Genomic DNA, 27834 nt, shown 5'->3' with positions numbered 1-27834 from the left:
AATTGTCGGTCTGCTTTATAAAGCAAAAATAGCATCTAATTATCGAGCAAAAATGGGATCTAATTGTCAGCCTGCTTTAGAAAGCAAAAATCAAGTCTTGTTTTGAAAGATATAGAATTCCCGAGATTTAACATTTATACTTTTCAATCAAATTTATAGTAGCGATTCATACTTAATTAAAAATAACAGCTCGTATTTAAGTAGTATAAAATAAGAAACGAAAAAAAATCAATAAGAAACTCAACCCATCATTAGAAATACTATCATTTTCAACATCCCAGATTTTAGAATGGCAGAGAGAGAGAGAGAGAGAGAGAGAACAGAAGAACAGTAAATGGGTGTATTTGTAAACAAAGACAAATGAAAGGGGTGTAATCAAGGAAGCATATCCTCTCACTACTCATAATATCATATGCTTAACACATCTGTTCTATCATTAATGTGCTAAAACCCAGAAGAATACACCTAAACGAACCCGCGTATTGCATGGAATGCTCGGAGAGGCTGCGAAAACGAAGCCTGATCATTTACAATACTTACAACTGTGCCTGAAAGCAAGCTATAATGGATGGATTTGGTCGTTGCTCGTTTCATCAGCAAAACCCGCAGAGGTAACTTCGGCAGAGTTCCTTTCTCTTAACGGAGTCTAGACATCTGTTTAAGGGCAAACGGGAAAGATCGAAACAGGTAAGACGATGGCTCACAAGAGTACTAGTAAAAACATAGTGTTGTTCTTGTTTGAAGGCATATTTGGGAGTGATTTTGCAAGTTCAGAAACGTATCAAATAAGTGATTTTAACCATTTCAAAATTAGTCTCGTGAACCCTGGTGCATATGACTACTAAGTAAATGTTGCAAATGATCAAGATCATTAACCCCACCCCCACCAAAACAAAAACATGTGAAAGAAACTAAGGGTGTAAGAAACAAATAACTGGAGTACCTTGTGGCTTAATTGCTTTACCTCAGGTCGTAACTGAGATTCACAGTTTCCACTAATCATTGGACAGACTACAGAGAAGCCACATCCACCACAGCATGCCCATCTGAAGCTATTACAATACATCCACTGATTTCAGTCACCTGAAGATTACCTGTTTACTTATTTATTAGACGTTATCCCGCCCCATTACCACGTGGTCGCTTTAAAGAAATGCCCCGGAGTCCATATGGTCCATACGTGCTTAATCCATACCCATTTAAACTGGGTTCTCCTGATGGAGGCTTCTGCAGTTGGGGATGTTTCTGTTGTTGAGCTGCCTTGCGCTCCCTGCGGGACTTTCTCTGTTTACGTGTTTTGTGCTCTGGAGCATGCTGCTGCTGGGTAGCATTTTGGTCTTGAAAGGGTTTGGCCGGCTGGGGATGCTCCTGCTCTCTATGTGGCTGCAGTGTTGACCTTGCATAGACTGAATTAGGGAAAGCCCTAAAATTAGGGCTTGATGGGTCACTTGGGTTTGCTGCTCTAAAATCAGGCGGTGGTAAAAAATTCTGACTGAACGGATGGTTTAAATTTGATGTTCCACTTGATTCCGGAACAGTAAAATCATTATAATTTGAAAGTGATCTATGAAACGAACTTACTTTCTTGTGTGTTTCATTGGACCTCCCAGGTACAAAATTGCTAATCTCAGTCGCATCTACCATCGACGTCAACATTTCTACTGATTCTAATGATATACCAGTTAACCCATCATAAGATAGAATGCAAGCTAAGGCATGCATGGAGGCCCCAAGAACAGGAGGAAGAATTTTGTTTGGATGCTTTACCTGAAACACAGTAAAAAGTCATTACAATCATGCAGAAAAGGCAAGCAAGAGTGTACGAGTAAAATTAAGCAACTCCTCGAAACCAAGAATAAGAGGCCTATAACCACTTACTTTGAATAAGATGGCTGCAGATAATCGCTCTCTCAAGCAGTATAACTGAGCAATATCAAGTGCCTTTGACCAAAAGTATAACCAACGGTCAACAACCACAGTTACTGAGTTATCAGGGGAGGACATAATCATCTCTTCTGGTTGTTCATTTGATCTATTTTCTATATCCATTTTATCTTCAACAGTTTCAACTACACCAGCTTCATCATTGCCGTCAGTGTCATTGACAATATCACCTTTACCATTATCATTCTCCTTTGCAGGGGCAACAGCAATCTCCTTTGCAACCATTAATAATGGGAGAGGCCCGACAACAGTACAGTTTCTTATATGTGTACCACCATCCCCACGGGTTATCTCATCATAAACAATTAGAGGGCAATAATCTGTTAGCTTGTGTGACAGTTCAAAGTTAAGGGACTGTCGGTGCAAAAGAACTCTACCCCCCGAACCAGTTTCTACAACAGCTCGTTTTCCCTTTTTCTGAGGTGGAAGTAATCTTCCCACCATTGGATATAAACCAGCCACAAGGACAGCGTGGAGTATGCCAGGGTCACGAGCATTCAAGCTGCAAGTTGAAATATCCTCAGGTATAAAACCATTTTGAACTAGTTCCATTTCGAGTTGTCTCCGCATGCCAAAAAGCATAGACATAGTGCTCGGAGAGATATGGTATTTAGAACAGAAGCGGGCCTCTTGACCCCTTCTTTTGGCATTCTTCCAGCAATCAAATGCAGCTACCACAGCCAGTTGATCACTATGCCCACCATACAAAGAAGCAAGCTCTGCTTTAGCCGCAGCAGCCTTTTTTCTTTCGCTTGGTAACATGGGAAGAGTGAAAGGGTCCTTGTAGTCAGAAGCACATGCCAGAGTTAGAGCAGGCTCGAGGCAGTTCATCAATATAGCGAAAATAAGCATCTTGCTTGTTACTGGATGAACAGGCAAAGAGCCTAATTTCTCCCCAAGCTCAGTCAGTTTCTCATCGTGTGACAAAGCCCCAATATCCTGAAGGACTAATATTGCATTACGGATAGTATCAAAAACTGGAGGGTCCAAAGTCTTCTGCAAGAAATCCTCTATCCTACAATTTGGATCAAGCAATTTCACCTGCAAAATAATTACAGAACAAAAACAATTAAACAACGATCCTACAATTAGGAATACCTTTAACAATAATAAACAAGAGATTCTTAATATTTCTTCTTTTTTTTTTCTTTTTTTTTCTCTCTTTTTTTTTTTTTTTTTTTTTTTTGTAAGAAACTGAAATTTCATGTGCTTTCAACGAGAAAATGAAAGGAAACAATGGCATACAAAAAACAAGCCCAACAAAAGGGAACGTTAGAACTAGTCACTGAAATAGATTCGAGTCCAACAAGATCAAACTAATATCATAATTACAGAAAGGTTGAGTGACCGAAGCCCACAATGAAACTTTGACACCTCCCAAATCTCACTACACGGCCTCTCTATTTCCCTAAAAATCCTACTATAATACTCGAGCCAAGTACCCAACAAAAATGGCAAAGAAGCTAGCATGCCACAAAACTTTGCCCTTCTCCTTCACCATAACATAACAATCATAATTCGAAGTCAAACAATGCCCAAATGACTGCAGACACCGTGCCCACAGATTGATAGATTGAGAAAACTGAAAAACCCTATAATAAGTGATGGAGATCCTCTTCCTGACTCCTACACAAAGCACAAACCACTGCAGGAACAACACCAAGGAGGAATGTCGTTAAAATTTTTTGTTTTACCATTCTAGAGATTTTAACCTTTTAGAGTGAGGAGAAAGCAAAGGTTGTTAGGTGCGAAGGGAAGAAAAACAAATGAAAAGAAGGAAGTACACGAAGAAATCCTTGAAACATTAGGGGTCCAAAACCTAAAGTTTCTTCTCCCACAAATCATAAACTTACTCCAAAGAACAGAAAGAAGACCCACGACAGCTATCACCTCTCTCTCACGCAAGGAGATCAATGAAAACCAAAGATAATGACGAGGAGGGATCAAAGGAAGGTAAGATAGAAGCCACAAAATGCATTTCTCACTCGATATATGATATAATCACGAGAACAGCTCACAAAGAGGTTTATCACCCACCCAACAAACCCGCAAAAGTAAACACTAGACTCGTCCTCCACAAAACATCTAACACAAGGAGAAAAAGAGGGAAGATCAGAGGCAGTAACTTCCCTAAGGTTTTTACCGGGCCATTTAGCACAATTGACAACCACTCGCTCAAAAGGGTGTGAACCATGATTACTCGTAATAACTTCGTGCCATACTCCATGAATAAATGCCACAACCATTTAGCCAGAATGGCGTTGATGGAGACTAATGACATACAGTATTGCTTCTTTTATCTTCCATCTAAAACACAATTCCAAAGGAAAATGATAGCTTGCTACATAATCCACTGTTTTCATAATACTTTTTCCTTGGTTTCGTCACCATTCCCACCTCCACTCTTTTCACCACTACTCAGTCACATTCAGCTTTGGTACAATCATACATCAGGATAGCACACCAATAAACAGTTTAAAGTGCAATTATGTTTTTAGAGAGAATGGTTATGTGATCTCAGTAAATATTACACGTGATAATAAAGAACTAGGCAAAAAACGCACCTGCAAACAAAGTTCCTCTATTGGCATTCTCTTAATTTCAGGAACTTGAAAATCAGGAAGAGAAGATGCACGAAATTTTGAATAGAGATGATAGCATATCCCAGGCTGGCAGCGACCTGCTCGTCCCTCACGCTGCTTGGCACTAGCCTTTGATATCCAAGATGATTGAAAAGTAGAAACATTACTGTAAGGATCATAACTTTTTTCTTTCATCCATCCACTGTCTATAACATAAACCACATCATCAATGGTAATGGCTGTTTCAGCAATATTAGTGGACAGAATAATTTTGCGGCAACCGGGAGGTGGTCGTTTGAAAACCTTCTTTTGCTCTTTAGAAGGAACCATTGAATGAAGAGATATTATTAAAAATTTTGATACATCCTTGAAGATAGGGTTGATTGAAAGTCTTTCCCGAGTCTTGCTGATATCATCCCATCCAGGAAGGAAAACAAGAATAGCTCCTTCTTTCGAATCAAGACATATTTTCCCTAACAGCAGGTCTATAAGAGCAACATCAACAGAATTAGAATTTCTTGCAAGATATTTACCAATCAATCGTTGTTCTTCCTTGGAGTTGGACATGGAACTTTCCAAATGTTTTCTGATTGCTTCAGCAGTTTCTTTATGTTCTCCTCGCTCAGCCATTTCCAACGCAGTCATGCCATCCTTGGCCTGTAATTCACACATCGCACCAAAAGATAGCAGCATGCAAACATCGGAAACTCTACCCTTTCCAGCAAGCACCATTAGAGGTGATAAGCCCGTCACAGAATGCTGATAATTAAAAATTTGAGAGGATCCCTCAGAAGCAACCAATTCTAGAAGGGGATCAAATTCATCATTCAACCAAGCCAAGTGAATTGCTTCGTCCAAAGAAAGCTTGTCTTCTTCTGTTAGCTCAGTTTCTTCATCTGAAGCACCCACCGTACTATCATCAAGGTGGTTCTCTTCCGAAGATTTCACTATAGATAGTACATCCTCAAGGTAGAAATTTTTTACCTGAATATTTAAATGTTAGAATATTGGCCTAAATTACATGAAGACACAAAACTACAAGATTTAAGTGGGAGGTTTACAGGAAACGTGAATCCAGGAACACTGATGATTGGACAGCCACCAAAATATTTTGAAAACCGTTCAGCATCAATAGTAGCACTCATTAGTATCTGTCAGGATATAAAACAAAACCACACATCTCAGTCATAATCAAATAACGAGCTACCCTAAATCTTCTATTTTTCTTGTTTTCTACAATTACAAGTATTGTTTCTATTCAAATATCTATCTCATTAATAGAAGTATGAATAATTTGAATGGTATGAATAGTTGAAGAACACAAAAATATCTCAAGTAAAAACCAAGAAAATAGAACTAACCAGCCGTAGATGAGGATATGTAGGAAGCAAGTCTCTGCAAACAAGTGAAAGAGAATTGACGGAAAATATCCAAAAATTTTAATAAATAAGCCAGCTCAAAATGGAGAACTAAGGTGAAAGAACACAAACTTAAGATTAACATACGCAATCCATCAAGGAACTCTCACTCAAAGGAATCTAAATTATTAATCAAGGAAACATAGCATGTCTGAGAGAAACTCAATTGATGATTTTGCATTTAATGTAACACATGAGAAGTTTCAATAATTAAATGTATCCAAGTATTGAAGAAATCTACGACTACTTTAAAATTCAGTTTAGCTTCTCGATGGAGTTTCTTATCAAAAGATTTATGTGACATAAGAATTGGTGCATTTATGTTTGTAAACTCGTGGGACAATATGCAGGATAACTGACAGCAGTTTTGTTTTCAATGTGGAAAAAGAGACGTGTAATAAATAGCACATAAATGAGATAACCAATGAAAGTGAAGTATACCTCAAAATTGCTAGAATGAAATCAGAGTAGCGATCCCTTTCATGAACTTCATCCTATAAACGTAGAAATAAGAATGAAGGAAAACAACAAAACTTGCGAGGAACATGTAATACTGCAAGATTAATTAATATTGAAGACAATACTGGAGGAAGTCTGTTTGTATCCGCCTCAAGATAAAAGAAAATTTGTTCTAGCAAGTCTCTTTTTTTCTTTTCTTTTTTTTCCTTTTTTTTTTTTTTTTTTTTTTTTCCTGTGATGAGGAATTTATGATAAATTTAGGGTATGTGTAGCCATGGAAGCTATTATTTTTCTTTGTGATTTGTATGGCATGCCGCCTCTAATTTGCAATTGAACTGTTATTGCAATACTTCTTGCACCAACAGTAGCTCTTTCCTCTAAGTTGTTTTCAGTTGTTTCTGTTGGCACAGAGCTCTCTCTTCCCTGGCCCTCCCCTAGGTTGCACTTCCTTCCCTTCATGAAATCTTTTGTTTCTTATCAAAATAATAATAATCTTGTAATGAAAGTTGGTTGGGAAAAAACCTCTCTCCAGACTCCAAAAGTACATTAGGCTATGGATGCACCAAATTTTCCGGCGGTATACCCTACCAACCCAGAGCAACAAAACCACACGCAATGCCAAAAGAAAATGATAAAATCCAGAAGCGAGACATAGAAAACATACCACAATAATGTGAGTTAAGTCAGACACAACATTTTTCCTACTTTTTTCTGAAGCTTCCGTAGTTAATTTTCCCAACCCTTCAGAAATCAGCACCCTTAACAGAATACCATTTGTGCAGAGTACAATTGATGAGTGCCTGCCACCTTTACTTTCCAACCGTATCTTCCATTATAAAAAGAAAACGTCAGTTAATATAATGTCTATGAAAGCTATATTAAGCAAGATGTTATATAAATCCACATATATTTAAGAGGAGAATTCCAAAAGTGCCCCTTGCTAATAAGGAGTATCTGCTGTTGCATAAATTCTCAATATAAGCTACAGAATAAGAAGGAAAAAAAACATGATTTCAATCCAGCTGAACCCCGAACAACAGGTACATCCATGCATTTAGATCATACAAGCACCAAGAACAAAACATTTGAAATGATAAGGTCCTATCCTATTTCCATCATGAACATCTTCCCAACATCAGTTCCTTCAAGATAATGAGGCCCACATTGAAACTCCAAAGGAGAATAAAACTCTATACTAGATAGCTAATGAGATATCTTTTTATGTAAACTACCAGCAGAAAGAATACCTTGTATCCAACATCACTTCCAACATTTTCTCCCCTTTCATAGGAGATTCGCTCAGAAACTAAAACAGAAGAAGAAAACAATAAATTCAAAGAAAATGGAAATAAGAATGGTTAATATAATAAACTAAGTTTAAAAAGCTAATTATAGAAAGAAAAGAGATATCCAGAAAGGTAATAAATGGCGCAAACCTGATGTCGCAGATATTCGTCGAGGTTGAGTACAGATTATCTTACATGCCTCTCCCTTACCCCACATATAATCCAAAAGAAACTGAGGAACCTACACCATATTATCAAAAGAATTATATAGCACGCAACAAAAATAACTAAATCCCAAGCAATTTTACAATTCTTATTTTGAAATAATTTGTAAAATAGGTACCCTTTTCATTCTAACGTTGTACACACACACACACACACACACACACACACACACACACACACACAAAAAAAAAAAAAAAAAAAAAAAAAAAGGGTCTCTTAAGTGGTGCTGGAAGATCATCAAGCTTTCTGGAGGTCATTTCGTTAAAGAAAAACAAAATTGTGATGGGCGTCATATTTTTCCTCTCGCTATCCACATTCAAAATGCAAAGCAAAATAAGCAGCATATATATGAGCCAGCTGCTAATTTTCGGAAGACTGGGTTTTGCTAAAGAATAAATTAATACCCACCCTAGGACGATTAAGTTTTTTTTTTTTTTTTTTTCCAACGAGACTGGCTTTGAAACACAAAAGAGTACAAAAAGAAAATCCATAAGGTGATTCACGAAGACGGCAATGATCATAGAGTAGGAGGTGGATATCTCATTCGAAGTTTACATCTCTTTCTTTCATCAATAAAAATTGCTAATTCTTTTCCAAAAGGTGGGTTATCAAGGACATAAAAAATCAAACATCATGCAACTTATATACAGGAAAGACGGGTGAATATATCTATTAGAACAAAAGTCATTGCATCCAAAACAGAGCATCAGGCAAGCAATGATGTATTCAGAGAAAATAAATAAATAAATGGAAAACTAGAAATCATTAAAGAGAAGATTGAGTAACCTGCGTTGTCTTTCCACACCCAGTTTCGCCAGATATGAGAACGACCTGCATAAAGCAATGATCAGACAGTTATTGGAATAGAAATTGATGCATCAGTTGAGATGAGGAAGTTAGAAGACCGACCATCACTAACTTCCAAAGAACTAGCTAAAAAATGCATAACAACAATAGAGTCCTTTTGGCAGTCTCAAAATGATTCATAAATTCGAATACCATGTAGAATAAATGTAAATTAAAAGCAACCTGGTGCGATTCAACTGTTGAAGTAATGACATCTTGAAAGGATGCAATTGGAAGCTTGGATCTATCTCCTGATATCTACAAGAAGAAAAGTACCAACAGTTCGCTTCAGCTATTATGGTGTTAAAATGATAAACATACAAACTTGGGGAGGGAGGACGATTAAGTTACTGCATTAACATATGAAATGACAACGCATTTCCTATATAAGAAAAACTAAAAGAGAGAGAGATGAAGGTACAGCATAAACCAGTAAACTTCATCACTTTTGTTCATGTACTCGAAGAAACCTTTTTCAGATTTGCAACACTCTTCACTCTAGTAGTATATGATTCCACTTTCTTCATTATCTCTTCCTTGTTCATTGATGGCCTCCAGAAAATATCATCTTTCTTTCGACTTGGTTTATGGGCCTTTTTCTTGGATTTCCCAATTGTTTCCTTGCCCAACTCTCCATCATCGGGTGGGTATGAACTAAATAAATCGTCCAAAACACTTTTGGTTTTTTCAGAAAATTTCATGGTGTCCTTTTGCGGTTTGGATTTATATATAGAAACACGCCGTTGATCTCCACGTCTACAAAAGAATTTGAGCAAATGAGAATCCTAAGCAAAGGCCCGAGAAATTGTAGATGCACAGAAAATTTTCATTCCACGAACATGAAAGTTACCAAATGCCTCCCAAGCTTAGGAGAAAATTTTCATTCCAAGAATATCTACATACATGGCTACACATGACAATAAGCCTTCTAAACTCAGGGAAGACATTGCTAATTGAAACTTACCCATAACTCTTTGATGTCAAACCCATTTTCCTGCATTCTTCATGCACGAGAGCACGTTCACGCTTAGAAAGATCAGCTTCAAAAGTGAAAACTGCATGAAACATTCAAAAGCTAGCTAATTAAGCAGATAATGACAGACCCCAAAATTAGTACGTGGAAGAAAAATACGACGTAACATAAAACAAAGAATTATGAGATTGAAGACATGCGAGAATGATAGGCTATAGAGAAAGTGCTTTAGTTCCAATCAAGCAAGCAGGAATCTCCAACAACCATCCTTGTCATGTTACCTATAACATCAATTACAATTTCACAGATGAACAGGCAGAAAATCTCAGGTTCCTACCTACCAAGGCATAGATTATTGTTCTGCCATTGTGAAATATCGGCAAAAACATTTCGAAGTGAAAACAGAACCAATCCCGTTACTATCGAAGAATTAATAAGATAAGTCATGAGAAGCAAACAGTCCCTGCCTTGAAAATCCCACATAACTTTTTAAAAGCAAAAAACCGAAACACATGAAAGAAGAAGCAATCACCCATAGCCGAAAAGCACAAGACCCATTAAAGCAAATAACCATTTCTCCATTCCATTGGAAGATGGCAGAAAAACAATTGGATAAACTCCATCTTATTTTCATTTCATAATCTGGGTCATGGTTTCCAATTTACCTTCATCATTGGACAAGCAAAACCGCTCGAGTGCCTGAGTAATTTCACTGTCCGCGTCTGCAAATGCCTTTGGTTTCGGCTTTTGCTCCCCCTTCTTCTGCTTCTTCTTCGCCATAGCTTTTGTATCTGTAGCGTCTTCCTTCCCCCAACTGGTTTCAGGAGCTTTTTTCTTCAGCTAGAAACCTAAAAGGGAGAAGATACAGGAGACAGAAACAGCATTTGAAACAATTAGGCAGTGCCCTAAACTATGTACGGCGCTTGCTTTTCCCTCGGCTTTCATCGACGTATACCTTTCTTCGCTCTCTCTCCCCCTCTCTGTTCCTCTCTGTCTGAAATGGGCCACTGCTGAACTGATCACCGTACCGGGTTGCAGGCCCAAACATTTCGGAAGTGAAAAATAATATATAATATATTTGAATTATTTTAAAATTTTAAAACTCTCCTAAACACAAATTTTAATTTAATTTCTTATAAATTAACTAATTTTTAAAAAATTTAAAATCTCATTAGATTTATTAGACGCGAAAAAAAAACACAATAATTTAGTAGATATAAAATATATCGTTTGAGACTTATTATATATTTTTTAAGGTTTATGGACTAAACAACGCTCAAACTTAAAGTCTACATATGTTTAATACATAATCCACTTCTTAAAAGACAGATGGGACGGTTTCGATGAGATCAAATGTAAATCCAACTTTCATTTGCTCGTTCAATTTCAAACGCTTCATCGAACAAATGCGTAAACGTATTCATCCAAGCGTAAACACAATGCATTGAGAATCCCTTTCATTGGTTAAGGTAATGTTCTCCACAATATACATCATCAAGCACCACTCTTCTCACATTACTAATCAACAACATTGTTTCTCTCTGAATTAAGCAACGCTGAAGGAAGCGGCTGCACCCTCCACAAACTTCCTTGCTCCTTTAAACCACCTCTTGTCTCCTGCTTGTGCCTTGCAGATGTAAAGCTTTCCATCCTTCACAGCTGCTGTGATCAGCTGGTGCTTCCCTCCCTCATCTCCATCAGCTGTTCTTGTCAACACTGACAAGAAGTAATATGGTTTTCCTCCTACTTCCAACTCCGAGCTCTCCAATACGTTCGCCGTTGCCACCGCATCCGGGTCGAATCCACCCTGATCAATTACATTTTAACTCGTCAACTCGGGTCGAGGGTGGCCTTAGTGGTAAGTGTTTGAGATGTTCAGAGATATTGAATTCATAGTCTAAAATGGGTATTTGTTGAGTTTGTATCAGTGGCAATGAGAATGCATCATTTATTTTGTTGTCAAATTACCTCAGAAGCAGTCTTTCCAAAGTAGGCTTGTTTCCCCAGCAAATAGTCAACCTGCAAAGGCCAAGTTAAAGCTCATCAATTGAATCTTGTAACGATTCAACAACATTCCAGTTGATCAAGTTAATGTATTTGGTTCGAAGAGGTAACCGCTCAAGTCTACTGCTAGTAGATATCATCTGCTTTTGACCGTTACGTATCTCCATCAGTCTCACGATTTTAAGACGTGTCTATTAGGGAGAGGTTTCCACACCCTTATAAGGAATATTTCGTTCCCCCCTCCAACTGACGAGGGATCTCACAATCCACCATTTTTGAGGGCCAACGTTCTCACTGGCACAATGCCCGATGTTTGGTTTTAATACCATTTGTAACAGCCCAAGTCCACCACTAGTAGATATTGTCCATTTTAGCCCGTTAAATATGGACGTCAACCTCATGGTTTTAGAACATGTTTACTAAGGAGACGTTTCGACGTGGAATCTGAAGTAAGTTTAAATGCAGAGGAGAGTGTTACCTGAGAAAGGAATTCTTCAGGGGAGCCAAAGTCTTTAATGGATTTCTTGTCAGTTGGATTGATAATGACACTCAGATTGCTGTTGGCATCAAAGTTGTCTTCATATCTAAGTACTTGGCCTGGGAATTCCCTTTCTTTGCTTGGATTCCACTTGGCAGGAACTGAAAGCTTGAACCCATCTCCATTGTATGGCAAGTAGTCTGTGTTGCTCTTTGGCTTTCCAAACACATTGGCTGCAATTTTTAATTTCATGAAAACAATCGAAAGATCATCAAAAAGAGTTGCTCAAACTTCAGTGCCATTAATTCAATGCACATTATTTGAATTTGCAGTAGCATACCAAACTACAGAAATCAAGAACAGATCACTAAATCCCTTTCTCAACGGGGATCTCTTGCAAGATTCAAAGCATCCACGACAAATTCTAATCAAAATCCCTAAAGCGCATCACACAGTTTACTAGGGAAAATGCTTAGGTCTGTTCAATTTCTAGGGTTTCATGGTCATTGCAGCAGAGAATGAGATGATAACTGTAAATTTGTTAAAATTCTGAAGCGGACGATTTAAAGTACCAGCTTCTCCATAGGCAGCATCAGCGGGAGAAACCTTAGAGCCAAGAGCGGCAGCACCGATGAGGACAGTGAGAGCCAAGCGGCGAGACATAGCACCGCCATCCTCCTCCAGAGTGGGCTGCTGCTGCTGCTGCTGCTTTTGGGCACGGCAGACGAGTAGCTGCGCAGGCTTGATTGGCGCCACCTGGCGAGGGGAAGAAGAGGATCTGGCGGCGGCGTTGAGAGCGTGGTGGTGAAGGAAACAAGAGGTGGAAGCCATTGTTGGAGGGTGCAAGTGAGAATGGGAATGGAAGAGAGTGTAGAATGTAAGGTGGATTTTTGTGTTGTTGGTGTTATGGTGAAGTTCTTGTGTGTGTGTGTGTGTGTGGAGGAAAATGGATTGGGGAAGATGAAGAACACGAGGAAGGGATCAGATTATCGATTTTTGGATAAGGCTTTTCAGGTTCTGATTGGTGCCACCTGTACATTTTGCTGCACAGTCAGCAATGTCTCACACTCTGCCCTTCTCCCATTGTTTTGTCCTCAAATATACCAATCATTTAACATATATATATATTATTTTGAAAAAAAATATTTATTTCAAATAATTATTTAATATAATTTTTATTATAACATCTTAACAAATTTAATAATATATTATGGAACGCATTCCCAAACACTCGAATTCAATATAATTTCACATTTAAAAAATATTGTAGCTCCGACCTCTTAGCTATTAATGAGAAATCTCGCATTTCTCTTTTAAATAAGAGGTGGGTCCTTACATGGTCCGATCCCACGGGGTAAATGGACATCCATGTCCATAACTAGATTGATAGTTTTACCTCATTTATTGTCTAAGAGATAAATAAATTGAATCATTATTTTCTTCTTTTTATAACAAATAAAAATTAAAAGATTTATGTTTGAGACTGTGACACCTTATTCAATAATTTACTCGTTAAAATGGTTTGAGCTCGCGAATTTTTGTATCCGGATTACTTTTTCATTCGTGATCATTTTAAAGAACGTTATATTATCTATTAGTCATATTATATTGGGTAAATAAATGTTTTGTTTTTAGCGTCTACGTAATTCGGGTATGATTAGTGACTTTTAAGACAAATTTACTGTATAACTATACAAACCCAACTCGTGTTTTAAAATGACTATTGATGATTTATCCCGAAGCTATGCTCGAGTTGATAAGTTATTTTATTGAGTATGATACAAATATGTCAATCGTCTTCGCATATTTTTAACTCGTTAAAGACATTATGCACTTAACAGATGCTCAAATTAAATAACAATTAGATTTATATTTACAACACAAATCATGTTTAAATATAATACTTTAGTTTAAAATAAAAAAGTTAAGTCTAAGAGAGCTAAAAAAAAAATTAATAATTATGTATTGTCTGTTCACGTGATTCACACGTGTATTAAAAAAAGTTTATATGCTTTTGAGAATAATTAAAAGAAAAGCATATATTTGGGAAAAAAAAATTGTCATCCTAATATTATTATTCATCATGGAAAAGACAAAAAAGCCCACAACCACGAGGTCAAGCAAATGATATCTAATAATATTTAATTTAAATTTTATTTTTAACTTAAATCTCTTATTATATATGACATTTTTTTTTCTCCATTTAATACAGGAAAAAATTTCAGAAATTATGATTTGAAAAAAAAAAACATTTAAAAAAGAACAAAAAAAAAAAAAAAAAAAAATTAGCTGCCCAATGAAATTGAAACACGTGTTACAAATAATATAAAAAATCTTATCTACATGGTTGGATAAAGTTCTTTTTTTAATTATTATTATTATTATTTAATTATTTTGTGATTATTATTATTATTTATATAGTTGAACAAAGTAGGTGTTTTATTCAATAGGAAATAATTATATTTTTAATTTTTAAATGGAGAACGATAAAATAGAAATAATTAGTAATTATCAATTTTCATACCTTCTCCCCTTCCCATATTAAATTCTAACTCTAATAAATAATTCAATTATTTATAATAATCATAAATAATTTTAACCACAATAATGGTGTTTAAATTGGTTAAAAATAATAATGGACACTTTGAAAATAATAAAATTAATTTAAATATGTTTTATATTTTTAAATATGTGTGGGTAACAAATTAAAAAATTGAACCATAAAATTAATAGTAATTGTAATAAACCATTATTAATTAATTTATGAAATTTTTTTTGTCATAAAATCACTATAGTTATTATTTTATAAAATAAAATGAATTTATAATATAAAATACTATATTTGCTTTCCATATTAAAATTTAAAATTTAAAATTAGATATAATACAAATATAAAAATGTTGACTATTTTAAACACAGTCAAAATCAACTGTTGATAATATATATAGCAAGGAATCGAATGTATATATAGCCAGGAACGAAAGTATAAAACAAACTCTAAATTATCTACCAAAAATGACTCGGGACCTGTTTGAGAATAATCTTGTTTTTAATTTTAAAAAGTCGTGCTTGTTTTATAGTTTCACTATAATTTTCATATCAGATTAACTTTTAGCTAAAAAGTAAACGGGCAGAAGAAGATTTGAAAACCGGACCTACTTGTATACACTTTTATACTTTATTTAAAAAACGTAACACTTATTTCTATAAAATTAAATAAAATATAAAATAGGTTAATTAAAAAAGAAAGTAAAAGGAAAAAGTATAGGATTGAAAACGATATGATCCATTGTTTTGAAACTTCTTAGATAAAGAACCCTAATTTAGACTTTTTGTATCAAAGTTTAAAAGTTGTGACACTAGAACCACGCCATTGGCTACTGAATCATATGGAAAAGAGACGGATCGTTCAAAATTCTCAAGAACACGGGCCTTGAAGTTAGGAGGTGAGCTCATTACTTTACAATAAAAACCACAGCTACCCAAAAGGGATTCGCGTTTGGCGTCCGTTAAAATGCAACAACTGAGAAAGTTGAAAAGAAAGTGAAAAAGGGAAAAAATTCAATTCGACCCACTTGATGAACAGAAACAAACAAGAAAAAAAAAAAGAGGGAATTTTGCATCTGGGTTAGGTGGTGGACCCTTTATAATTTCAGTATGTCAGCTTCATCACGCCATTTCTCTGTGATATTTTAGAATCCCATGAGCTCTTCCTTTCTTTATCCCGTTTTTCTGCAGTTCTGAACGGAAATTTTGAGAACCCATTTTCGTTTGTCTGTTCGGTTTCTTCTTCTCCAATCTATTCCTCGAAGACCCATTAATCCCCTGCGCCTGGTTTGTTCTCTGGAGTTCTATTTTGGGTTTGTTTTTTCGATCTTCTGCTTGTTTTGCGTTTCTCTTTCAGCGGATTATGTGTTTTATTATGCTTGAATGGGGTTGAATGCTGCTAGTTCTGCTTGATTTTCTGGGTTTTTGGAGTTTTGCTCCCTTACTTCTGCTCTAATCTTACTAGACGACCTACTCATCCCTTGCATCTGCTTCATTTTTCTCTTTACAATCTCTATCTTGTATAACTGAGGCTGAATTTCTGGTTGAATCTGGAGTTTATAATGCTTTCTGAGGTTTTTCTCTTGTTTTTGCTTGTATCTGGGTTGAAACGTTGGATCACTTTTGCTTTTGAGTTGAAAGTTTTGGTAAAAGTTTGTGTTCCTTCCTATTTTATGACCATTTGGCCTTTTGGTTTCCTTATGCTTCTTGGTCAGTTTTGATCAGCTGTTTCGTTTTATAAAAGATTGTTAGTGCTTTTGAATGTCTGTTGTTGATTCATCAGAATTCAAAAACTTTTACTAAGCTTTAGTTTGATGATTAGCTTGGACTAGAGAAATTAACTGCAATAGTTTTCTCCCATTGGGGGCTGAGTTCGTAACTATAACGGCCCACGCCCACCGCTAGTAGATATTGTCCTCTCTAGACTTTCCCTCAACGTTTTTTAAAGTTGTATGATTGTTATCGAAAGGTCTCCTATCAAAGTTGCTATTTAGAGATCTTAATTGTAGGAGATGGTTGTTCTTTTATGTTGTCTTTCACTTGGGTTCCTTCTATAAACAAGATTCAAAGTCAGAGAAAGCAAATCGAAAACGACATGACATGGAATGTAACTAAGGAAAATCATTACAAGAAGTTGGATCTTTAGCCTAAACATCCTCCTAAAAGTTGATCCTGGAGCTTATACATAGACTTGCTTCTTTACCCATATGATTACTGTAGTTTTTATGTTGTTATATAACTATCTTCTTGGTGAACAGCCTAGTCCTGAACTGTGGCTCCCTTTTTCTTGTTATTTCTTTTCTGAAGCACAAGAACCATGTCTGAGAGGATAACTGCTGAGGAGATTCTTAGTAATATCTCTGAAGTTTTTGCTGAACATGGCCAAAAGGCAAAATCAGTATCGTTTTTCGGGGAAGATAGTAAATCGAGTTCAGTGACTGGTCAGATGAAGCGGATATTCGGACGCCAAAAGCCCGTTTACCATATTCTTGGGGGTGGAAAATGTATTTCCTTGTTTAACTATTCTTAGTATCTTTTTCATCCTCTATAATCTTCCTCTTCATGTCATAAATCATGTTATTTCGTTTTGATTTGTAGCTGCTGATGTGCTGCTATGGAGGAACAAGAAAATCTCAGCTAGTGTCTTGACTGGTGCAACTATTATATGGGTGTTGTTTGAATGGCTTAATTACCACTTCTTGACTCTGCTTTGCTTTGCTTTGGTTCTTGGTATGTTGGCTCAGTTCATATGGACAAGTGCCTCAGGATATATGAGCAGGTGATTGAAAAATAGATATCTATGCCTTTGTTTTACGTTGATTTTGATGGGTTTTCTGGTTTAACATATTTGGTGCTTTCGCAGATCATCGACATCGAAAGTTCCTCGAGTTGTTCTTCCTGAGGAACTGTTTGTCAATATTGCTGTCTCGTTTGGTGCTGAGGTTAACCGAGGTCTGGGTGTTCTCCAAGATATTGCTTGTGAAGGAAATTTCAAACACTTCCTTGTGGTATGATGATATATTGTAGTTGTTTCTTTGATTATAAGTGCTTAGGAAACCTGTTTAGATTTTGTGGAAGATGGCTTCTTTTATTAATGTGAAGATATTTGCAGGCCGTAGTAAGCTTGTGGGCTGGTGCTGTGATCAGTAGCTGGTGCAATTTCATTACTGTCTTGTATATTGGTAAGTGCTTACAGATTCTGCATTTCTAAACATTTACATGTTTAATTTCTTTGATGAGCCATGTCTATATTATTTACACTTTTAGATGAACCATATGAAATCCTAGGCCTCTTGATTCGAACACTTAACGTTGTAGGATGAAACTGTTGTTACGTTGTTAAATTAGTTGAGACGAGCGTAAATTGTTCAAAGCTCATGAATTAGAAAAGAAGCTTAACCAATTAAAGTGTTCGAGTTTTCTTGCTTTTTTGATGGAGGGACTTGTTATTTTTTATAAACCCAAACCCGCTGCTACCAGATATTGTTTTCTTTGGACTTTTCCTTTCGGGCTTCCCCTCGAAGTTTTTAAAACGTGTTTGCTAGGGGGAGGTTTCCACACCATACTCTTATAAAGCATGCTTTGTTCCTCTCCCCGAAAGGAAAATCCCAAAGAGGACAATATTTGTTAGCAGTGGGCTTGGGCTTGAACTAGTAGAGGATAAAAACTTTTTGATGACCAACCATAGGGAAAATATAAAATCATCCATTTTCACTATTAGCACGTTTCAAATATGTTCAGGTTTCGTTGCTGCCCATACGCTTCCAATTCTGTACGAGAAATATGAAGATGAAGTTGATACCTTTGCATACAAGGTTCTCGACCAACTCCGCGGTCAGTATCAAAAGCTCGATTCCAGTGTGCTCAGCAAGATCCCTAAAGGATCGTTCAAGGGAAAGAAGTACGAATAGATCATTTTGAACTCAGCAAACAAAATGCCTAAACCATCTCTAGTTGTTGTAAGGAGTTGGTTGTGTATCATAAGAATGGGAAAATATTATCCCTTTCAGCTAAGTAGTTGTAGGCTAAGAAGTTTGTATTTGCCATTCAGCTGAACCAGAAGCCATCTTTGACTGATTTTTGCAGCCATTGGCTTAAATATTAGAATTGCTTCACATTCATATCCTTTTAACTTCAGCATATGGAATGCTGTTTGAAGCTTCGTTTGCCCAAAAGGAAGATTTATATTTTAACCATTTTGGATGCCTTTTTCCCGATTCAACATCAAGATTAAGAGGAAAAAGGCTAACATATACATAACTTGACTCGTTAATACATTATAATTTTGATAAAAAAAAATTTAAGAGATTAAAATCTCACAGAAATCGCGAAAAGAAAACGAAACAAAATAAGGATTAAAAGAAAGGTTAAAGAATAAAAGGACATTCTAGCAAATGCAAAAGATTGGAAGTGACAGATTAATGGAACAAAGCACAAAAATAAATAGCTCAGGGGCTCAAAAGCCAAGGAATTGATCTCAGGCTGACAGTAAGACATTGGAGCAAATGCACTAAAACCATAATGCATTAATGTTGACATCACTTTGAGCACATCCTCTTTCAATCACCCCATAAATATTATTGATAAATGACAGAAGGTTAGTTAATTGCCTATATTAATGTTGAGAACTGAAATAGCTCACTCACAGGACTTATTTTTCTTCTTCCCCTTCAGAGTTCCGGGCTCATCGATTTCAACTTTGCTTCTGTACAACTTATGAGAACTGTCAGTCACTTTTTTAAAGCCTTATTCTTTGTGGGAATCTTTCAAGAAATTCCAGGCTAACAATGCGGCCCCAATGGCAGGCTCCACCTGGTTTTGGTTCAAGAAAAATATGCATTTTAATGAAAGCATGGCAGAAAGCATAGACACATGTAGGGCTGTTTCGTACATCTGAAATCACTGTTCATATACCTGTGATTTTGAAAGAAAGAACAATAATTTTTGTTGATTTAAAAGTGAAGTCTGTTCATGTAAGGATTTAAGAACAATAACTGAACATATTTTTCATTGAATATTTTTCACAACAGCTCCCAATCAGCACCATGGTTATCATAAGGTAAAAACACATGCTTACCTTAGGCCAGATGGGAACTACCCCAGGGTAGTCCTTGGAAATGCAATTTACAACTTCTTGCGCTATACCCCATCCCTTATTTCCTTCAAGAACTCCACCAACCATGACGAGGGGAAAAGAATCCTTTCCATCTGCAATGTTAATGATGCTAACAATGACAGCCGAGGCAAAACATTGGTCACAAAATTCAAAAAGAAAACCAGGCAAAACTTAGTCTACAAAATTCAAAAAGGAAACTAGCATATTATTGAACCCTCATTTTGCCTGCCTGGTTCCCTTTCTTTAGAAATCCTAATTTCAGTTAATATTTTAGCATGATCAGTAGCATTGTCACAAACCCCTCAAATTAAAAATAGGCATGGAACAGCTCCCAATTTTCTTAGGGACATAGATAGAGATTATTCACGATTAATTTTGTTGCACATTCAAGTGCAGATCCAAAGAGAAGTAAATTGAGGAGACGTACTTGATGTCAAAGCTAGAACATAGTGTAAAATACAGTCTCCCGAAGAAGGAAAGAAATCAAGGGAGGTTTAATAGCAAAAGTGCTTCCAACTTTGAGGCTAGTTTCAACATTCAGAGAAGCGAGGGCCAGGAAAATCAAGTTTATTAACTAGAAACAAAGATTTCCACTATTGCAGTACCTGAACCACACAATCTAAGTCTTTGAACAACAGCAGTCACGCTTAAAGCCAACTCCTTGACTGAATGTTGCAAGATGTTGTTTGCAACTTCATCTCCTGCTTCTGCACATGACACGACAACAGGAACAAGTGCAGCAATGCGAGCCCAAGTTGGATCTGCGTAGGTCCACCTAATTTTCAATAACCAAAAACAGATGTGATCCATTCCTAATTAATCATCCATGATACTGTACTTTCATACCATTCCAACATATGAATTGGGGTACAATTGTCAGAAACTGCACTGGAAACAACTACTTTTCTCATTGTTAGATAAAGCAAGTTTATGGTATGTTGAAATGTTAATTCTCTTTCCATCATCATTTAAAAAGTTGTACAGCTGCTGCAAGTAAATCAGAGCAGCCTTCACAACAATACAGATTACTGCATTGATGATAATAATAAAAACGACAAAAGCGAGCCTCAGCAAGACTTCAGTCCACACACACACATATGAAAGATTGAATATACATCATTTAAAAGAATTATTTCCTTCTTATGCTTGAAAGATATTTATTTTCTAATTTGTTTAATTTATATTGTCCAGGAACCACATCAAATAATATAAACAATGAGATAATGAAAATTGACCAGTAATGTTAATTACCAAGAGTACATACCCAATGAGTTCATCAGCAGAAGAAAGACCAAGAGTATGAAGAATGCTATTTGTGAGCTTTGTTTGAGGACCACGACCATCATGCGCTCTTATAACTGCAGTTAAAGCCTGCGCTGATATGCCATACCCACTGAAATTACAAGAAGTATCACCTTCAATGAAAAGTGGCAAAAGAAAATAAAATTGTGTATGTCATGCACAATAGTCTCATAATTTACTATTATAGATCGGCATACAATGCAGTAATATAATTTTAAACGCAAACAATTAGATATGCAGAGTGCAAAGATCACAAAAAATGTTTCTTGTTGTAAATATGAATAAATAATTAAATATACCCTAATCTATCAACATTTATTCAATACGGTAATCTATCAACTTAAGTATTTGCGTATTGTTGGTATCAGAGCAGCAAGTTTTGTATTTAAACCCTTTAATGTCATTTCTTCTCCATATGTTAACTTTCATGCCCACAAATGAAGAGTGTTAAACAACAAGAATAATGACCAAAATTGAGATTATCAGTTTAGTTTTAGAGGATTTAGTTTGATTAGAGATTTCCAAGGAACTTGCTTAAACATTGATAGGCATGGACTTCATGATTAAATATATAAAATTAATGAGAATGATGCTAAGATAGTTAAAAATAATATTCATCACTCAATCATTCACCAGCAAGGAATAATGGCACAAGATTTTGGTACAGATAAGATGATCCTCATACAATCAGTCATACTCCAATTTAAGATGTGCGTCCATATGAGGGAGTGAGAGAAAGAGACCTTCCCCAATCACCTAAGATTGGTCCTGCACCCGCTGCTCGAGCTTCTCTTCCGTCGTCTGTAAATCCATAAGCAATAGTCCCAGTGCCAGCAATTAGAACACAACCACGAAGCCTTCCCATGGTACCACTTGCAAGAGCAGCCACAGCATCATTTCGAACATAGAGTTTGACATGGCTAGGAAATATATCCCTGCGCAAATTTAAAAAAAAAAAAAAACATATCAGAAGTGTATTAAAGCATATTTTGTCCAGAGATACGAGGTTCTGATTTCATATGTAATAGAACAAAATTGATAGTGAAAGGAATAGCAGCTTGGAGCCTTGGAATTGATTTGAGACCCAACTCAGATCGTGATGTTCATTAAATTGAAGGATTCAGCTACAAGTACACCAATAAGGGATATTGTAATATCAGCTAGAATAAGCCAATTGATTAGAAAGAGCACTAGCCATCCTAAGATTCATATAAAACAACGAGAAAATAACATGATCCGTCACATAAACCCAAGGACAGAAGAACGTAGTTTCTTAGAAACAGCCAAGAATCCTTCATGGCCCATACCTGAGCCAATTCAAAATCCTTTGCTGATCCGTTGGATGGTTTACACCAGAAAGAGATAAACAAACAGCTCGAACTGCGGACCGATTTGAACATGATTTTGAAAGGGCTTCAGCCATAACTTGCTCCAACGTTTCCCTTGCAGCAGTTTCTGAAACAAAGAAGCAAATTTTACACCAAGGACCTAGCAATACTAGAATCTCATATTAAATACTTAGAAACCAACCAGTCCTTTTTCCATACCAATACAAAATAAGAGCTTATGGTCTAACTTTCAATATCTTCGTTTTTGAAAATATTATCAAATGGCAGAACAAACCAGTAAAGCCTGTCACAAAACAATTCATAGTTCGCCTCTGAAAAGAAGATGATTAGGTTTGGAGAGTTGCAGTTCGTCTATGCTTCCGCTGCAACACTCAAGCATCCATTGCATTTCATAGAAATAATTCAACAATAAATTAACTTCAGTAGGAAAAATGGTGATTGAATTTAATGGACTTCGGACACTGTTCAACAATCCAATGTTTTAAAAGACTTTTGAGGCTCACCTCGAGGCAAAACTCTAAACATACGCCTCTAGTCCGGGAAGAACAATGAGAGACATGCGCAGAACCAATCGAGAATCGTAAAGGAACAAGCACAGAGAGAGAGAGAGAGAGAGAGAGAGAGAGAGAGAGAGAGAGAGAGAGAGAGAGTACCGCCAACGCTATTATGGTTGGAGCAGCCGGCTTCCACTCGAGCAAGAAGAGGAATAGGATCAGGAAACTGAAGAGACTGAGGTGGTAAAAACGGAACACAAACGCAGATTGTGGAGGTTGTTCCTCCATCAATTCCAAGAATCACGTCTCCAACTCCTCCTCCTTCTGCTCCGCCGGACATTTCTCGCTCGAATTCCCAGATTTCGCCATTCCGATGTTTCTTCGTCATCTGGAATCTCGGTGATCAGAATCCGGCGCAATAACCTCGATCCTTTTGCCTTAACAGTCTCCTCTCAATTCCACCCAACCCGCCACAAAAACGAAACCAGCACTCCAGCACTCTCCTCAGGCAGAAACACTCGGAATCTTAGAGAAAAGAAGAAGAAGAAGAAGAAGATTGATGGTAAATTACAGAGAAGACGAACCGAATTATTTGCTGTTAATTGTCCACTGGATAATCTTCCAATTCATTGATTACCATCGATGAAACGCATTTCCACACCCGAATTTATTCCTTTTCTTTCCATCTTTCCATGATAAAAACGAATATTAATTATACTACATTAAAGAAATTACATCCAATTCTTCACCTTTCATACATACATACATACATACATACATACATACATACATACATACATACATACGGACATACATACATAGTTGATTTTTAAAAAATGGTGCATGACTTGTCTAGATAAATAAATTGAGAAATGATATAAAGCTATAAAATAAATTGAAGTTTTCTAAAAATATATAAAAGGTAACCCAAGATAATATTTAAAATAATTAAATTTTTATTAAAAGAGTGAGGTGGTGGGATGTAATGGTTATGCAATATTTTAGAAGTCAACGATATTAAAATGTCAACGATCCTAAATCCTATTTAATAATGCTTTAAGATCAAAGGGGAACGAAGAAAGACGGAAAGGAAGAACAACAACCAGCAGCTCCGCCCTAACCTGCGGCCGTTGTAGACAGGTACGGCAGCTCCACTGCCGTCCGGTGAAGACGTGGTAGTTGACTACTGGGCCAAGTGTCAATGGCGCCAACTAACGGCTGCTCTGATTTCTCCCTCTTGCAAAAGGTCACAAAATTATAATTTCCTTTTTTGCAAAATTTTACAATATTATTATTTTTTTTAAGGTTAAATTATCAATTTTATTCTCTTTTAAATTTTCATGATTTTTAATAAAAATTTAACAAATATGTAACAATTTTAATTATCTGATCTATGTTTTTTTTATTTTTTATTATGGATTATACTTATATTTTAGTGACAAAATTCAATAAGTTAAATTAATAATAAAAAAAAATCATTATTTTATGCTCCTCTTCTGTATTTTAAAATATGTAAATTAATAAAAATATCCATAAATTTTGTATTTTTTCTATAAAAAAAAATAACCATAAACTTTTATTAAATAGTTTTACTGTTGAATATTAAAAAAAATGTGGTGCTGACAATAAATATATATTTTAATTTTTTGAAAAAATTTAAAGGTATTTTTTAAGGTTTTAAAATATTTTTGAAGTTTTCAAAATTTCTTTTTTTAATTTTGTTCATAGTTGATTTAAAAAAATTAGAGTTGTTTTAAAAATTTATGAGTATTTTTATTATATTATTAAAAAAAAGGAAAAAAGAATATAAAAGTAATTTAATCTTAAAATTCAAAATTCGGGTGCATTTTAATATTGAAATTCAGGTAGGGGCGGAGTTCATTGGAACATATATAATGCTATTCTCCGCAGCGGCGCCGCCCATTCTGAACGAGAAATATGAGGCGGCGGAGAACGGCCTGATGACGAGTGCGATATGCGCAGGACTCGCGGTGATGGCCGTAATCCTCTCCATCGGTCACATCTCCGGCGCTCACTTGAATCCCTCCGTCACTGTAGCCTTCGCCGCTCTCCGTCACTTTCCATGGCTTCACGTCCCGCTCTACATCACCGCTCAGATTTCCGGATCTATTTCCGCCGCTTTCAGCCTCAAGATCGTCTTCCGTCCGTTCATGTCCGGCGGTGCCACCGTGCCCTCCGTCGGCACCGGTCAGGCCCTCGCGATCGAGTTCATCGTCACATTCTTCCTCATGTTCGTCATTGTTGCTGTCGCCACTGATACCAGAGCGGTACTGAATCGATTTGCTCTCTGAAATTTTTCTTGTTTGTTCTGAAATTGAGAGGTTGAATCTCGATTTAGAGATTAGAGAAGGCGTTTCCGTCAGCGATTAACTTCGATTGATTTGATTAGGTCGGGGAATTGGCCGGAATTGCAATCGGAGGCATGGTAATGCTCAACATTCTCGTCGCCGGGTAGTTCTCAATTTTAGAAAATCACTCTGTAATTTTCAAAACATTTAAATAGATTATGAAAATTTCCACATAAGAAAAACTGCAGGCGCGCAACCGGCGGTTCGATGAACCCGGCGAGGACCTTAGGCCCAGCCATCGCAACAGAAAATTTCAAAGGTCTATGGATATACATAGTAGCACCCACAGCCGGAGCAGTGGCTGGTGCAGCCGGCTACACAGCCGTGAAGCTCCGTCAAGACACGGCAGCGGAATCAGCGCGGCGAAATGAAGGAAGCCTCAGCCGATTGGGAGAAAGCTCGCAAGCGGTGGTCCCGTCGAGATCCAGTGGAAACTCGGCATGGAAGCTGGACGGCGGTTCGTGGCTGTGTTTAGCCGGAGAGTGCAGGAAGGAGTGCTCGGAATTGGAGCATCTGAATGTGATTCTGTGTTACAAGGAAGCTATTCAGATCGCAGAATTTCTGGGCAAGAACGAAGCAGGCGACGAGGGTTTGGTATAAGGTTGGGTTTTATATTTAATCCATACCCTAATGTTTATTTAACATTGCGACTTTCTTATTTATTAAATCAAACATGTAACATTGTCATTTAACTAAATCAAAATTATACTAAAAACTTACACATCAAAGCAATATTTTTCCTAATATATTTATATATAATATGTTTGTTTTCCAGTAAATATATATATATATATATTCCAACTCTAAATCAAAATCTCTTAAGTCAATTTTAGTTCTCGACTCTTTAAAAAAACACTTTTAAACACGTTTCCTAAAAAATGTCAAGCGAAAATTAATATAAAAGTCAAAACAATCGACAAGGTCATTTACGAGATTAGGTAGTGGCTACCCCTCCACCTCTACCTATAAAGGTAAATCCAATACTTTTCCAAAAATGGAAATCCCACATTTTTCTTACCAAAAAAATAAAAAATAAAAAATAAAAAATAAAAGAGTTTGCTTTTAGGGAAGTGTTTTTCTCGAGAGAGCGACGTTTCTTAATAAAATTTATCTTCACGTTTTAAATAAGTATTTTGTAGGCTATTTGTTTGAAGTCATTATTTGATTAAATTTCTTAAAGAATCCAGATATCTTCAAGTGGGGTGAAAACTAGGATATTTATTACCAAAAATAAAGAAAAGTAGTGATAGAGGTGAAAAATGGACACAAAAAAAGGCCACAAGAGGAGGGTGTGGAATTCCAACACCTTGTAAAGTGGGGAATAAATTCACATGTGAAAAATTTCCAATAACCCTTCAAGACCTCCAACTAACCCTAATGCTTTGAGTCATTGCCATACCCATTTTTGGTAATAAATTATCGTTTTGCACATGCCCATTTGCTTAGAACGTAAACGTGTTGATATTTTTTTTGACAGTTTAAAAGTCTCTTATTTTCTTCAAATTAGATAGCTTTTGCCTAAAACCATAAACAACTCTGTTTTCCTCTCTTTATATATCATTTTTAGAGGTCTTATTGGGACAGAAAACAAATGAAAAAAGAGGTAAAGGGAATTGGCATTTGGCAAATGGGAAGGGAGTTCAGTTTGGAGCTCTGTCTTTGGCCATCTTCCTCTGGTTCAGAACCAACCTTCCAATTCTCTGCAATTCCCATGTGAGAGACCCCGTTTTTCTTCAGCTTCTTCTTCTTCTTGTTTTTTTTGATAACTTTCATGGAAAGTGGATTTTGGGTTTTTGTTTATGGGTGTAGGATGGCCATGCCATTGAATCATCAGAAGCAGATCATGGTTTCCAATAATGGAACAGCTTCGGTCTGTGACTTGACTGAACTCCAGGTTCATTCCCATTTCTTTTTCACTCCAACTTTTGTTTTCATATGATTCCAAGATGAACTAAATTGGATACAATGTTTGCAGGTAAGAGCCATATTAGGGATAGCAAGCCAAGAGAGGAATAGCAGCAAGAGCCAATGGTGGAGCAACCCAGAACGGTTGAGTCTGCAAATGCCAAATGGGAATGCAGGTTTCTCCATTAAGAAATCTCTTCAGAGGTTCCTACAACGGAGAAACACCAGAAGAATTCGATCCATGTCTCCATATCACAAACCACGTACCTAATTCAAAGTTTATGCCTCCCAACCCTCATCAAACAATCAATCAATCAATCAATCAAAGAATTCTCATTTGCAATTGCAATCTGCTAACATTCTTATATTATATTGTTGAATGTAAATGAGCAAGAACAAACCATAGGATAACTAGAAGTCGTTTCGCTCGATTGAATCAAAATATAACAGCCACATTAGAGGGCAATTATCTATCAAGACAGGAGCATGAAATATATTTCCGGGGGCGGGAAAGAAAACAATCTCTAGAATGTGAAT

General features: G+C 36.4%; 6 protein-coding genes across 12 annotated transcripts; 3 read left to right on the top strand and 3 right to left on the bottom strand.

The window, feature by feature from the left end:
- Positions 1 to 228: 228 nt before the first annotated feature.
- On the bottom strand, positions 229 to 10716 carry HVT1 (helicase in vascular tissue and tapetum). Of its 4 annotated transcripts, XM_087117141.1 has the most exons (16): positions 10399 to 10715; positions 9725 to 9815; positions 9231 to 9516; positions 8944 to 9018; positions 8701 to 8745; positions 7840 to 7930; positions 7651 to 7709; positions 7068 to 7229; positions 6386 to 6438; positions 5888 to 5921; positions 5588 to 5677; positions 4509 to 5510; positions 1879 to 2985; positions 1582 to 1767; positions 944 to 1406; positions 229 to 654 (listed from the first exon to the last, which is right to left on the bottom strand). In XM_087117141.1, the coding sequence occupies exons 1-15, from the start codon at positions 10511 to 10513 to the stop codon at positions 1200 to 1202; spliced, it is 3603 nt and encodes a 1200-aa protein (XP_086973267.1). In that variant the 5' UTR covers positions 10514 to 10715; the 3' UTR covers positions 229 to 654; positions 944 to 1199. The 4 variants fall into 4 exon arrangements, with proteins under 4 accessions (XP_086973267.1, XP_023512682.2, XP_023512690.2 ...); XM_023656914.2 differs by having other exon boundaries at positions 944 to 1767; XM_023656922.2 differs by having other exon boundaries at positions 965 to 1767.
- Positions 10717 to 11164: 448 nt separating this feature from the next.
- On the bottom strand, positions 11165 to 13146 carry LOC111806197 (oxygen-evolving enhancer protein 2, chloroplastic). The gene is made up of 4 exons (XM_023691582.2): positions 12788 to 13146; positions 12216 to 12448; positions 11702 to 11752; positions 11165 to 11540 (listed from the first exon to the last, which is right to left on the bottom strand). The coding sequence occupies exons 1-4, from the start codon at positions 13044 to 13046 to the stop codon at positions 11280 to 11282; spliced, it is 804 nt and encodes a 267-aa protein (XP_023547350.1). The 5' UTR covers positions 13047 to 13146; the 3' UTR covers positions 11165 to 11279.
- Positions 13147 to 15805: 2659 nt separating this feature from the next.
- Positions 15806 to 18883, top strand: LOC111780432 (reticulon-like protein B8). Of its 2 annotated transcripts, none has more exons than XM_023660846.2 (6): positions 15806 to 16075; positions 17070 to 17266; positions 17361 to 17541; positions 17626 to 17770; positions 17875 to 17944; positions 18504 to 18883. In XM_023660846.2, exons 2-6 carry the CDS (start codon positions 17080 to 17082, stop codon positions 18671 to 18673), a joined length of 753 nt encoding a protein of 250 aa, XP_023516614.2. In that variant the 5' UTR covers positions 15806 to 16075; positions 17070 to 17079; the 3' UTR covers positions 18674 to 18883. The 2 variants fall into 2 exon arrangements, with proteins under 2 accessions (XP_023516614.2, XP_023516623.2); XM_023660855.2 differs by having other exon boundaries at positions 15809 to 16049.
- A 301-nt stretch (positions 18884 to 19184) lies between these two features.
- Positions 19185 to 24246, bottom strand: LOC111789660 (uncharacterized). 2 transcript variants are annotated; one of them, XR_002814383.2, is made up of 8 exons: positions 24145 to 24246; positions 23183 to 23709; positions 22488 to 22635; positions 21924 to 22115; positions 21143 to 21271; positions 20484 to 20653; positions 19840 to 19987; positions 19185 to 19574 (listed from the first exon to the last, which is right to left on the bottom strand). XR_002814383.2 is itself a non-coding variant. In XM_023670334.2 (8 exons), exons 2-8 carry the CDS (start codon positions 23409 to 23411, stop codon positions 19509 to 19511), a joined length of 1065 nt encoding a protein of 354 aa, XP_023526102.2. In that variant the 5' UTR covers positions 23412 to 23709; positions 24145 to 24243; the 3' UTR covers positions 19185 to 19508. The 2 variants fall into 2 exon arrangements, 1 of the variants encoding a protein (XP_023526102.2); XM_023670334.2 differs by having other exon boundaries at positions 19840 to 19970; positions 24145 to 24243.
- On the top strand, positions 24129 to 26120 carry LOC111789816 (putative aquaporin NIP5-1). 2 transcript variants are annotated; one of them, XM_023670551.2, is made up of 4 exons: positions 24129 to 24269; positions 24889 to 25311; positions 25434 to 25495; positions 25581 to 26120. In XM_023670551.2, the coding sequence occupies exons 1-4, from the start codon at positions 24225 to 24227 to the stop codon at positions 25990 to 25992; spliced, it is 942 nt and encodes a 313-aa protein (XP_023526319.2). In that variant the 5' UTR covers positions 24129 to 24224; the 3' UTR covers positions 25993 to 26120. The 2 variants fall into 2 exon arrangements, with proteins under 2 accessions (XP_023526319.2, XP_086973244.1); XM_087117118.1 differs by having other exon boundaries at positions 25434 to 25469; positions 25581 to 25993.
- A 727-nt stretch (positions 26121 to 26847) lies between these two features.
- LOC111789898 (protein TIFY 5A) lies at positions 26848 to 27640 on the top strand. The gene is made up of 3 exons (XM_023670650.2): positions 26848 to 27105; positions 27202 to 27286; positions 27368 to 27640. The coding sequence occupies exons 1-3, from the start codon at positions 26984 to 26986 to the stop codon at positions 27566 to 27568; spliced, it is 408 nt and encodes a 135-aa protein (XP_023526418.2). The 5' UTR covers positions 26848 to 26983; the 3' UTR covers positions 27569 to 27640.
- The last annotated feature ends 194 nt before the right edge of the window (positions 27641 to 27834 follow it).

This window comes from Cucurbita pepo, chromosome 1, assembly GCF_057944985.1.
Source record: "Cucurbita pepo subsp. pepo isolate OVF chromosome 1, ASM5794498v1, whole genome shotgun sequence".
Taxonomy (NCBI): domain Eukaryota; kingdom Viridiplantae; phylum Streptophyta; class Magnoliopsida; order Cucurbitales; family Cucurbitaceae; genus Cucurbita; species Cucurbita pepo.
Note: the sequence above shows the minus strand (reverse complement) of the source record. Positions and strands in the feature narration are given on the sequence as shown.

Bases quoted from the DNA above. Each gene is read 5' to 3' on its own strand.
- LOC111780432 (XM_023660846.2), top strand. From the start codon at position 17,080: ATGTCTGAGAGGATAACTGCTGAGGAGATTCTTAGTAATATCTCTGAA. The intron at 17,542-17,625 runs GTGATTGAAAAA...GTGCTTTCGCAG, and splicing joins GCCTCAGGATATATGAGCAG to ATCATCGACATCGAAAGTTC. The intron at 17,771-17,874 runs GTATGATGATAT...AGATATTTGCAG, and splicing joins ATTTCAAACACTTCCTTGTG to GCCGTAGTAAGCTTGTGGGC.
- LOC111789898 (XM_023670650.2), top strand. From the start codon at position 26,984: ATGAAAAAAGAGGTAAAGGGAATTGGCATTTGGCAAATGGGAAGGGAG. The intron at 27,106-27,201 runs GTGAGAGACCCC...TTATGGGTGTAG, and splicing joins CAATTCTCTGCAATTCCCAT to GATGGCCATGCCATTGAATC. The intron at 27,287-27,367 runs GTTCATTCCCAT...CAATGTTTGCAG, and splicing joins GTGACTTGACTGAACTCCAG to GTAAGAGCCATATTAGGGAT.
- LOC111789660 (XM_023670334.2), bottom strand. From the start codon at position 23,411: ATGACGAAGAAACATCGGAATGGCGAAATCTGGGAATTCGAGCGAGAA. The intron at 22,636-23,182 runs GTACTCTCTCTC...TCTTTGTTTCAG, and splicing joins CAACCATAATAGCGTTGGCG to AAACTGCTGCAAGGGAAACG. The intron at 22,116-22,487 runs GTATGGGCCATG...AAATTTGCGCAG, and splicing joins AGGATTTTGAATTGGCTCAG to GGATATATTTCCTAGCCATG.
- LOC111806197 (XM_023691582.2), bottom strand. From the start codon at position 13,046: ATGGCTTCCACCTCTTGTTTCCTTCACCACCACGCTCTCAACGCCGCC. The intron at 11,753-12,215 runs GTAACACTCTCC...TGGCCTTTGCAG, and splicing joins CTGAAGAATTCCTTTCTCAG to GTTGACTATTTGCTGGGGAA. The intron at 11,541-11,701 runs GTAATTTGACAA...GTAATTGATCAG, and splicing joins TTGGAAAGACTGCTTCTGAG to GGTGGATTCGACCCGGATGC.
- LOC111789816 (XM_023670551.2), top strand. From the start codon at position 24,225: ATGGCGCCAACTAACGGCTGCTCTGATTTCTCCCTCTTGCAAAAG. The intron at 24,270-24,888 runs GTCACAAAATTA...ATTGAAATTCAG, and splicing joins ATTTCTCCCTCTTGCAAAAG to GTAGGGGCGGAGTTCATTGG. The intron at 25,496-25,580 runs GTAGTTCTCAAT...GAAAAACTGCAG, and splicing joins CTCAACATTCTCGTCGCCGG to GCGCGCAACCGGCGGTTCGA.
- HVT1 (XM_023656914.2), bottom strand. From the start codon at position 10,513: ATGGCGAAGAAGAAGCAGAAGAAGGGGGAGCAAAAGCCGAAACCAAAG. The intron at 8,746-8,943 runs GTTGCTTTTAAT...TGCTTTATGCAG, and splicing joins CAACAGTTGAATCGCACCAG to GTCGTTCTCATATCTGGCGA. The intron at 7,931-8,700 runs GTTACTCAATCT...AATATGGTGTAG, and splicing joins GGTGTGGAAAGACAACGCAG to GTTCCTCAGTTTCTTTTGGA.